The sequence below is a fragment of the Populus euphratica genome, unplaced genomic scaffold (assembly GCF_000495115.2).
Source record: "Populus euphratica unplaced genomic scaffold, PopEup_1.0 scaffold1846.1, whole genome shotgun sequence".
NCBI classification, from domain to species: Eukaryota; Viridiplantae; Streptophyta; class Magnoliopsida; order Malpighiales; family Salicaceae; genus Populus; species Populus euphratica.
In genome coordinates, this window is record NW_011501684.1 from 24,605 (window position 1) to 35,512 (window position 10,908).

Genomic DNA, 10,908 nt, shown 5'->3' on the forward strand with positions numbered 1-10,908 from the left:
TGGAAAAAAATAGCAAAACGGACACGTGTATGTTTATCTTGTGCTTTCCGACAAAGAACATCGAGTTCATATCATATCATGCTTTTATTTAATAAGACTTTCACCGTACTTATGTTAGAGTTACCGTTTGAAATCTTTTCAAGAATAATTGTAATAGTGTATGGAGATATAAGTATATAAAATTCAAACTTTCAGCTTCGCACATGAAAACTAAAAAAGAATACAATTAAATTCAAGGCATGAAAACCCTAATGTGGTGAGCGTGTGTCGAGGCAATGGCTTCTCTCAAAGGCAACCATTAAGTTGAGTTGATGTGTATCCAACCTCCAAAAAAAGAAACTTATTCGCAATATTCAAATAAAAAATCAAGTTAAACAAAAAAAATAAACGATGTCACCTCAACATTCAAATCGTGACTCGGAATCTTGATATTTCTTATTGTGAAATTTACGAAGAATTGACATGGTTGGTTGCCATGAATGGCCGGCATGATTCTTGATCCAAAGTTACTTAATTCCTAGCATTTCTTCTTAATTAGGTCATCTCTATGTTTTCCCTTTTTCTCCATTTTCATTGAACTGGTCTTGGCTAAACTCATTGTTCGTATATATCCTGTGTTTTCATTGATTTACTTGGAAAAAAAAAAAACTCTTCTATTACTAATTTAGTTAATTGAATATTCTTATTCTTATTTTTAATCAATCAAATACAACTTAGCTACTGTTTTATTATTGACTAAGAGACGTTGCTTTGAGATTTCAATCACCTTTATTGATCAAAAATATATATTAGGGTTAGGAAATTCTTGTAAAGAATGTAGTTTTTTAATTAACAAGGTGAGAGATATATTTCCCCACCAATTAATGAAAACAAACAAATAAATAAAATCTTGGTCTTTCTTAGTTAAGTGTATATTTGAAATAGCATTTCAACTAGAATTTTTAAAAATATTGATCTTCTTAAATTATTATTTTTTGAATATCTTTGATGCATTTATATAAAAATAAATTTTTAAAAATAAAAAATATTATTTTAATATATCTTTAAATAAAAATATTTTCAAAATAAATTACAAACCCTATCTCGCAGATCTCGCAAAGCCATCTATAGTCAAAACTTTCAAACTTGCTCGGTCCATTTATAACGCAACAAGGTCATGAGGATGCGTAATTTTACGAGGATTGATCACGCATGATTGACGTGAATAGATGAAAATAAAAGGCAATCACGTGACCAAAATGGTTACAAAAATATGGATTGACAAATATACTTACAAGTATTTCATGATAAAAAAAACAGATTTAAAGATAATAAAAATATAAAAACCATGCAAATATATTTAATTAAAAATATGAAAATGAATCAAATTTTAAAATAAATTCCTAACCCGATTATCTCCTTTTCCTCTACTTAAATAAATGTGTTATAATTAGCCGGAGAAAAAAAAAAGGTCCATCCATCCACAACAAAAATTAAATGAACAAGGGCAGTTTTGACAAAAGAAAAGTCGCCACAAGGAGTGGCTGTGATTCCCTGCGAAACTCGGAAAAACAGAGGACGTAACTGATGTCGGCACGTAGATTTCACGAGCACGAAAGGGATAAACATCAACTTTCTTGACGAAAATACCCCTCTGACCCCACGGGCAAAGAGCACTATAAAATCACTTTTATCAGCACCATCTAACAGCAGCATTTATGTCTCTGCGTGGACGGCTCTCGTGAACCCATCTTGCGTTCTCCTATTGGACGAAAGTCACATCACAGCGCCTCCCCAGTCATGATTGATCCACGTCTCTATGGACAGCTGCCCCACTAAACAATTGTTAATTGTTTTTCTAACCCAATTATTATATTAAATTCTGGTTTTGTCCAGCTTTTGAATTCTCTTTCACATTACAATTGTTAATTGTTTTTCTAACCCAGTTATTGTATTAAATTCTGGTTCTTTCCAGCTTTTTAACTATTCTTTACATCAAGCTCGAATAGAAACAGTAAGTAGCTTACAGGCAATCTCATTATGATTACAGGTTCAATTAAAGAAGAAATCAAAGATACGAAATTGGTTATAAATGATCTGCACAAGTTGAAACCCTTGAAGAAATTAATTTTGACTATGAAAAGGTGGTTTGAAAATAGAGGTAAATAAACCTACTTTCACACTCACAGACATTTGCCTGGGAGAGATTGGTAGTTTTAAGTATTTGGACAGTGAGTTTTATTTTTTAAAATATTAAATTAATATTTTTCACTGTTATAAACTATGATTAAGAAGAATAAATATAAAAATAATGTTTTTCACTGTAGCAACAGTTCTACCACGAACACGATATTACAGTGTGGGGATTACTTGTAAGAAACACATTAAACTCTTCCGTTCCCCTGTCATTAAATCTACTAAAAAAAAATAGAACAAGGAGAAAAGACAGTCGACACTTGGCGCATCCAGAAGCCCTAAATAATCGAGGAAACCAAAGACATACTTGGAAACGCAGACACGGGAAGAAAGAAGCCAGCAAAAACAAAGATACTTGACCAATAATACAAACACAAAATCGAAGTATATGGTTAGATGTTCTTCCTTTACTCTCTGCTCTCCCATTGCTCACGACTCTGTATATTCTCTAGTAGTGTACTTAGCGTCTTAATTAACCATCTTGGATTGATTTCTGCTGGCTCTAAGCTTCTTCTTGATCTTAGTTCTTGATGCACCAGCTTTATGGTTTGCATGCTTTAGACTTTTTCATTTTTCTCCTTTTGCTACTCTTCTTATTGAATGTGTTTTCAGGTTCGTACTTTTTTTTGTTTTGAAAAATAAAAAGTTGAAGACTTTTTTACTCTTTTTTATGTGGGATTTGGTTGATAAGTATCATCACGGGATTGGAAATGCAACAAGGCTAGGGTTTTAAACTCTTTTTTGGCTTTAGTTGTCAGATTTTTTAGCTGTTTTGACCCTGTCATATCCAGATTTATTGAAAATGGGGACTAATTTCAATTTCAAGAGCTTCACAAATGACCAGTCAGATGCCGGTGTTGGCCGGCCACCGGGGAATTTTCCGTTGGCTAGTCAGTCATCGATCTATTCTTTAACGCTTGAAGAACTTCAAAACACCATGGGAGGATCATTAGGGAAGGACTTTGGGTCAATGAACATGGATGAGCTGTTAAAGAGTATATGGAGTGCAGAGGAGACGCAGACCGTGGCATCAGCAACCTCTGCTGAGGTACAAGATGGTGTTGGTCTCCAGCGACAGGGCTCGCTGACGCTGCCGCGGACACTGAGCCTGAAGACGGTGGATGAGGTCTGGAAAGACATGTCAAAGGAATATGCTATTAATGGGACTAGTGCTGGAGTTGCTAATAATGTGCCCCAGAGGCAGCCTACCTTAGGAGAGATAACTTTGGAGGAGTTTTTGGCGAGAGCTGGGGTGGTGTGGGAGGATATTCCAGTGGCTGCAAAGGTTAATACTAATGGTGGATTTTTTGGTGATTTATCGCGGTTAGCCAATAATAGTTCAACAATTGGGTTTCAGCAGAATAGCGGTGTGGGATTGAATAACAATAATACCACTCAAATCTCGTTGCAATCTTCGAATTTGCCTTTGAATGGTAACGGGTTTAGATCGAATCAGGCACAGGTGCAGCAGCAGCAGCAGCAGCAACAAATATTTCCTAAGCAGCCTAATATGGGATATATGACACAGATGCCTCCACAAAGTAGTCCTGGAATTAGAGGTGGAATTGTGGGGATTGGAGATCAAGGGATCAATAGCAATTTGATGCAGGGTGGAGGGATGGGAGTGGTTGGATTAGGTGTCGCTACAGGGTCACCTGCGAACCAGCTGTCATCGGATGGAATTGGGAAGAGTAATGGGGATACATCTTCAGTATCTCCAGTGCCTTATGTTTTTAGTGGAAGTGGAAGGGGAAGGAGAGCAGGTGGCGCAGTTGAGAAGGTGGTTGAGAGGAGGCAGAGGAGAATGATTAAGAACAGAGAGTCAGCTGCAAGGTCTCGTGCTCGCAAGCAGGTGATTATCTTGTTTGATATTGTACTTATAATCTACTGGTGTATACAAATAGGTCTTGATTTTAGTTTGTAAGTTTGCTGCAGATTCAATTTCGGTATACTACTTTGAAACCTGTTCTTGCTTGAATTGAAACTCTTCCCTAATCTAGAAGCAATTTAAATATCTTAAGATAAAAGAATGTGAGAAAGTACGAATCTTCTGTGTATTCGATGTATCCAATACTGTGATTATTTCCTGTGTTTTTTCTTACAACTGCACAAGAGTACTTGTACATCGTGCCGAGGTAGAGGAAAGCCAATAATAGGTCATTGGCCATGTTTTGCTGACTGAAGTTACTAGACACTTGATAAGTGTCCATATAAACAAGCTTGCTGTGCAAATGAGAAGAAAGAAGAACGAACCTGTGTATTTAGTTTTGTACACAAATAAGTTGTGTTGAAATATTCCCTCTTGTCACATGTTTTATGTCACCAAAAGTTAAGAAAGAAAAAACATCACAAGTTATCTTCATGTGGTTCATGAATTTTGCTTGCCATTAACCTTCTACTTTTATGATCTATGGCCATGCTGCATGCCAAAACATCATGAAAGATTATGGGGCAGAATGGTAATGTGATAGCGATCTGAAATGAAAATGACAAGATGAGAGTTTTTGAGAAGTCAAGGTCATGAGAAGTTATAAGGATCCCGTTTGTTACAAGGTATAAATGGTTTAAGGATCGCAACATGAAATTGAACTTGTATTGGGCCAAACTCAACAAACGTTAATTAGAAGTTCAACCCCTTCAGTTTATTTTGAATCAAAACATTATATGGGAGTATCAGTAGATATTTAAAAAATAGAGTGTGTTTCATTCTTACTTTTAAGCATGTTCTCAGTATATACTGTTTTTTTCTCATTTCTGTTTTTACCAGGCTTATACGATGGAATTGGAAGCAGAAGTGGCAAAGTTAAAAGTGGAAAACGAAGAATTGCAGAAGAAACAGGTATTTTAGCTTTTATTGCACTTACAATTATGTGTGCCTGCCATATCACACCCACACACTCGTGGTATCAGTATCTATTACAAATTCAAAATCTGTGTTTAGCTATCATTGATTGTGGTTTGGTCGCTGCAGGCAGAAATGATGGAAATGCAGAAAAATCAGGTGCCAAATCTATCTATTACTCAAGATAGAACGAATAATCTTACCTATTTGCTCATAACATGTCTAATGGCCAGTCAATGCTGCTAGCTATATCATTTTCTTATCCGCTTGGTGATTTGAATAGTCTGCATGAATTTTCCCACTTTGTTCTTTATTACGGATGTCCAAACCAAGGTTACGAAAAGGAAAAACATCAAAACATAACGAATAATCATGCCTATTTGCTCATAACCTGTCTAATGGCCTGTCCATGCTGCTATCTATATCGTTTTCTTATCTGCTTGGTGATTTGAATAGTCTGCATGAATTTTCCCACTTTTTTCTTTATTACAGATGTCCAAGCCAAGGTTACTAAAAGGAAAAACATCAAAACATATCGAATAATCATGCCTATTTGCTCATAACCTGTCTAATGGCCAGTCAATGCTGCTATCTATATCGTTTTCTTATCCGCTTGGTGATTTGAATAGTCTGCATGTATTGCATGTATTTTCCACTGTTTTCTTTATCATGGATGTCCAAGCCTAATGTCACTAAAAGGAATTACATTATGCGTGCGGCTATGCATGCATAACTCTATATTATTGCTTTTTTAATGGTTTGCTTGAAGGCATTACAGACATAGTGCCTTCAAATTATGGACAGTATCTTTACTTATTTTCTGGTATTTTTTCTCCGTTTGGTGGTATCACAGGTCATGGAGATGATGACTTTGCAGCAGGGGGGTAAGAGACGGTGCTTGAGACGAACTCAGACAGGTCCATGGTGAATTGAAAGGGTGGTCTGTGATTATACAGTTGAAAATTATGTATGGTAGGTGACTGTACATATTTAATGGAAATGTGTTTTTCTTCTGTAAATGGAGAAGACATGAGTTTTACAGTGAGAAGATCCAGAGTTTTACTGTGACTTAGATTAAACCCTCCAATATCTACATTCTGTGTTTGCACATCATCTGAACTTCTTTGAATAGGTAATTAGATTGGCAAGGAAAGGAAGCAAATTCATTGTGTTAGGAGCCATTTCGTCCAAGTTCTCCTCAAGAGTTGTATTTCTTCTTTTTTTCATTTCATAGTGATCGATTTTGTTCACGTATAAGCCTTATTCATAGGAAAAGAAGTATTTATAAGCCTCGCTTATTTTCAGCAGGTAGTCTACGAGTTGGATAGATTAATATAAATAAATCATTTGGAGATTTCTTTTTTGGATTGGAAGCGGACCTGAGCTAGAGTCAGGTCATATAAAAAGTATTATTTTAATGATTTTTCAAATATATCCAAACGAGATTTTACAAAAAAATATTTTTTTAATGCTTTTCCAAACAAGAAAAATAATTTAGAAAATATTCAATTCTGCATTTCTAAATGTATTTTTAAATAAAAAAGCAATACCTAGCATGGCTATTCCACTCTCTTGGAAGGTATAGATATAGCTTTTCGGCTAATCACATGTTTTCACGAGATACCAGAGTTACGAACATAAAATTATAGATAAATAAACCTCCTGCCTTGCAATGCCATTCCCGACAACATTCATAATCTGAGCCATATCCATCTGCAAAACTGGCCTGGTTCAGAACTGTATCTCGCACAATTTTATTGCACCAATCAAGTTGCACAAACATTACAGATTTGCATGTCCATATCAAGTTTATGCCATGAAATCCTCGACTCTTCGGAATCTGGAAAAATCACAACATTCAGCTCCTCAGTTGGAAATTATATGCAGTCAGCACATGCTACACCGGGAAATTCCTATTTTGGTGCCCCGAGATCCACAAAGCAGAACATGATACAATAGCCCCTCGCAAAAAAGTTTTAACGTGTTACGTTTCGCAGATCCATCAATTTCAGTAGAATGCGCACCCAAAATGGTCCTTTGCAAGAACAATGTAGTCTAGTCAAGGTAAATATCACCTCCCTCTAATGCTTATTCCTACCCCCAGCTGAGTGGTAACAGCAATAGTTTGTGGTAACAAGTTCACCTGCATGCCCCAAGATTCTATTGCTAGTATGGGTAGCCAGAGGTGCATTCCATGTCCTTCCAGGATAACATCTTCCTACGATCCCTCCCTCTAAATGATCTAGCAAGAAGACTACCACTAACAGGTTTACACAAACCAACATCGACAACAGAAGTACATTTTGCACTTGGAGATGCCTCATCCATGAAATAGTCAAACAACATTGCAAGATAGCGCACTTGATGAGCTAAGACATGATTTTCTTGATCCAAAGGTAGCAGCTTTAACATATAAAGATTTACCTGCAGAACACCAAAATGAAACATAAATTTGTAGTATTTCAGCAAAGAAACTAACACCACATTTTAAACAAACAACACAAAATGAAAACTGAAAATTATGATAATTAGGAGGGTTAACACTAAGGTGAGAAATCACCAGGATGCAACTCTAGGCAAACATTAATGGAAAATTGATTTCAAAGCAGAACATTCGAATACCCAAAATAACTGTAAGGTAGAAGTACCATGTTAAGGTGTTATTCACACAAAGTTTGACAACCACTAAATGCCCGCAACAATAATCTACTAGTGGTAGTATTCTGCAGTATAATTATGATGTCTTAGTTTACTAATGTGTCTCCTAAATAAAAGCTAGCTATTCCATAAGACATTGTTTGTTCACCTCAGCTTCCATGGCTCGAAGTTCGTTGTACCGTCCAGAGCCATTATTCTCATCATGATTTTCTGCAGCACTGTACAGACTCAAGCCAAAGAGAGGAGGCCTAAGAGGATACTCCATGCTGATTTTAACCTGCCATAAAAAAAAAAAAAAGAAGAAGAAGAAGAAAATTGACATTACATGTCAACAGTTGGTTAATGAAGGACCAATACTAGGGAATATTTAAGCTAACCTTTGCTTCTAACTTGACTTTCTTCTCTCCGTCATCCTTTTTCCTTATTAAGACAAGAGTATATTCTTTAACCCCATAATCCACCCATGACTTTTCAGCTATTTCATGGTATTTAATAGAAGCATCGGTTTCTACCTCTGGCTCAATTTGTGAAAGCTCATCCAAATCACTATCAGTATCCAGCAAGAGATCAAAATCTTCTTCATGTTTCTTGAAACTTTGTGATTTCACCTTACTAATTGGTGATATAATGCTCTTCGATATTAAACTCAGCTGCCTGGAATGCTCTATAGTAGATACTTTTGGAGCAAGCTTAACATCATTCACAGCAGAAGCAGCTGCAATTAGAGATGGAAGCTCCCCATCTTCCCTAGCACTCTCCAATCTTCCATCCATATTGACATCTATTGGTTCCTGAACTATATTCGTATCAGTAACAGCCAAAGTTGAAGCTTGATTAGGTGGAGGCCCTGCTGGCGACCAGCCATGTAAATTGCATAAAGGTGTATGCAAAACCCATGGAACACTTTCACAATTCAGAGGAGGCCATTCAAGCTTCATAAGCGATTCAAGTTGTTCCCTGTAAGCCAATCAAAGAATTCCAACTTTTCAACTTAAAGCACACCTTATCACAATGACAAAGAAGACAACAAGGGAGCCACAGAATGAAAACTAATACACAAAATAAGAGGCAACATGCACACATCAAAAGTCATAAGAAGTAAAACAGATTAACACTACAAAAAAATCCACAATATGAGTCACTACATTATCTCATAATAGATGCCATTGTAATCCTAGCTGAATGAAACAAAGATACGAAAGCTTATACTGAGATTTGATCACATTTTGGTACCCATCCCCAACTCAATTGTCTAGTCTTCCCCTAATCATCCAAGACTTCAAACAGACAGATCAGTGACTCACACAAGAGCCAGCTGAGCCCTTTTCCGAGAGCGAATTCTTTGCACAACTGTCTGCACCCGATTCTGTTGGCGATACAGTGACAATCCAGATAAAACAATCTCGTTTTTAGCAGTTTCACTGCTTGCAGTTTCAAGGTCGCTGAGTAACGGGGCTGTCTCAGGTAAGAAATCAATTCCTGCCAAATGCTGGGCCCATTTATATGGACGTGAAGTTCTCCTTTCATCAAATGCAAGGTTGTCACCTACAATGAGCTTTGCTGACTGCATTGGCATCAAGAACAATTATCATAATATGGAAAAGAAAATGAAGGAAGGAACAACAAAACTGGGAGGGGTGGTGGCAGATAAGGAGAACAAATCAGTACCTGCTGAGGCAGCTCAGCTCCAGTGTCATTGGGAAATAAGTTGCATAAGATGTTATTTTCTGGTCCTTCAAGTGACCCTTCAACCCCAACACATACAACATTCAACTTCAGCAAGTATTCAAACTTCAGCGTAATGAGTTTTGCAGATTTTGGATCAGAAATCTCATCGTCAAATATATGGAGAAAAACCTTGAGCGGATGAGCTTGATATGATCCTGCCTGATCAACGCCCTCTTTGCTTTGAACCCTCTTTGGCCTCTTTCTCCTTCTTTGACCATCATCTTCCTCATCAGGTGCATCGTCCTCCAACCTGGAAGTCTCTACATTGGTAGAGATACCTGATCCATTCAACAAACATCACTGTATAATTCTCTCCAACCATGTAAAATCACAAAAAAAAGTAAGTTTCTACAAATCACATACTGCTGTCCTTATTCGCTTGCTGACGAGCAAATGCTTGAGCATCTTTAACACTTCCCACCACCTCCAGATCAATACATTCTCCAAATGCTTCCTTTTGCGCCAACAACTGCGAGTAAATCACATAAAGTGGAGGCGGAAGTAACTCCGCCAAGTTATGCTGCTTTAATTTCTTGGTATGCAGAACCCCTAACTGATTCTGTACTGGCAATGAAGCTTTCTTAAGCGATTTAAGATGCGACGGCAAACTCAACAAGAACTTCTTCCTATTCGCAATAGTCTCCAACAAACCTTTCTTCTTCTGTTCCAGTTTCTCACGCAACTTACACAGCTCTTTTCTCTAACCCAAAAAAAAAAATCACCATCTCAAAACCTTAGTTACGAACACTAATCATTTCCCATAATATCAATTCATTTAAATTAATTACCTGATGAAGCTCATAATTTAGTCTCTTCAGCATCAAATTATGCGAAGTATCAGTAGACAAATTTGACCCTTTAATATGCTGAGGAGCGTCGCGAAAAAACTCATCTTCATTTACAAGTTCAATATCAGGATATTTAGATCTAAAATCCTTGCAAGCTTTTATAGCTTTAAGATAATGGCTCTTCTCATACATCAAATTATGTAACTGCAAAGTCGTAAAGTCCACCGGAGCTTTTGCTTTCTCCGTCTCCGCTTTCACTTTATCTTCCTCCAGCAAAATCGACCTATTGACCTAAAAAGGAAAACCCAAAAACCCTAACCGTAAACAAATGAAAGAAATTGAGAAAGGTTTTGGACTTTTGATTTGTTTGGTTTACCTGGCGGAGATTGACGAAGTTGAGGAACATTTGAGCGATGAATTCGGGAAGTTGAGATTTGGATTTGGACTCTCTTTTCATAGAGAGGAGTTGGGAAATGATCTCCTCTACGGAGGATTTGGTTTCTTTGAGTGATTCGTAGGAAGAGAATTGCATGTCTTCTTCCATTGCCACTGCCTCCACTATCTCGCCGTCCTCCATCTTCTCTTCCTCTTCTGCTTCCCTGCTCTCCTGATTGCAACTTAACCAGCGCACTTGACTGAACTCTGCTGCTGAGCTTGGTTATAAGGCCCGGTACAAGTCTTTGGTTGCGGATTGATTAGGTTAATTGGTCAATCCCT

At 37.1% G+C, this 10,908-nt stretch overlaps 2 protein-coding genes across 2 annotated transcripts; one reads left to right on the top strand and one right to left on the bottom strand.

Annotated features, from left to right (window-relative positions):
* Nucleotides 1-2,380: 2,380 nt before the first annotated feature.
* LOC105118264 (ABSCISIC ACID-INSENSITIVE 5-like protein 5) lies at nucleotides 2,381-6,324 on the top strand. The gene is made up of 5 exons (XM_011016172.1): nucleotides 2,381-2,566; nucleotides 2,967-4,027; nucleotides 4,943-5,014; nucleotides 5,147-5,176; nucleotides 5,871-6,324. Exons 2-5 carry the CDS (start codon nucleotides 2,978-2,980, stop codon nucleotides 5,943-5,945), a joined length of 1,227 nt encoding a protein of 408 aa, XP_011014474.1. The 5' UTR covers nucleotides 2,381-2,566; nucleotides 2,967-2,977; the 3' UTR covers nucleotides 5,946-6,324.
* A 248-nt stretch (nucleotides 6,325-6,572) lies between these two features.
* THO5 (THO complex, subunit 5) lies at nucleotides 6,573-10,856 on the bottom strand. The gene is made up of 8 exons (XM_011016173.1): nucleotides 10,568-10,856; nucleotides 10,192-10,482; nucleotides 9,767-10,103; nucleotides 9,344-9,681; nucleotides 8,980-9,239; nucleotides 8,053-8,632; nucleotides 7,824-7,952; nucleotides 6,573-7,441 (listed from the first exon to the last, which is right to left on the bottom strand). Exons 1-8 carry the CDS (start codon nucleotides 10,766-10,768, stop codon nucleotides 7,184-7,186), a joined length of 2,394 nt encoding a protein of 797 aa, XP_011014475.1. The 5' UTR covers nucleotides 10,769-10,856; the 3' UTR covers nucleotides 6,573-7,183.
* Nucleotides 10,857-10,908: the final 52 nt, after the last annotated feature.

Coding starts and splice junctions, on each gene's coding strand:
- THO5 (XM_011016173.1), bottom strand. CDS start 10,768: ATGGAGGACGGCGAGATAGTGGAGGCAGTGGCAATGGAAGAAGACATG. Junction 10,104..10,191: donor TAAATTATGAGCTTCATCAG/GTAATTAATTTA, acceptor TTTTTGGGTTAG/AGAAAAGAGCTGTGTAAGTT. Junction 7,953..8,052: donor AAGTCAAGTTAGAAGCAAAG/GTTAGCTTAAAT, acceptor TTTTTATGGCAG/GTTAAAATCAGCATGGAGTA.
- LOC105118264 (XM_011016172.1), top strand. CDS start 2,978: ATGGGGACTAATTTCAATTTCAAGAGCTTCACAAATGACCAGTCAGAT. Junction 4,028..4,942: donor GGTCTCGTGCTCGCAAGCAG/GTGATTATCTTG, acceptor TGTTTTTACCAG/GCTTATACGATGGAATTGGA. Junction 5,177..5,870: donor TGGAAATGCAGAAAAATCAG/GTGCCAAATCTA, acceptor GTGGTATCACAG/GTCATGGAGATGATGACTTT.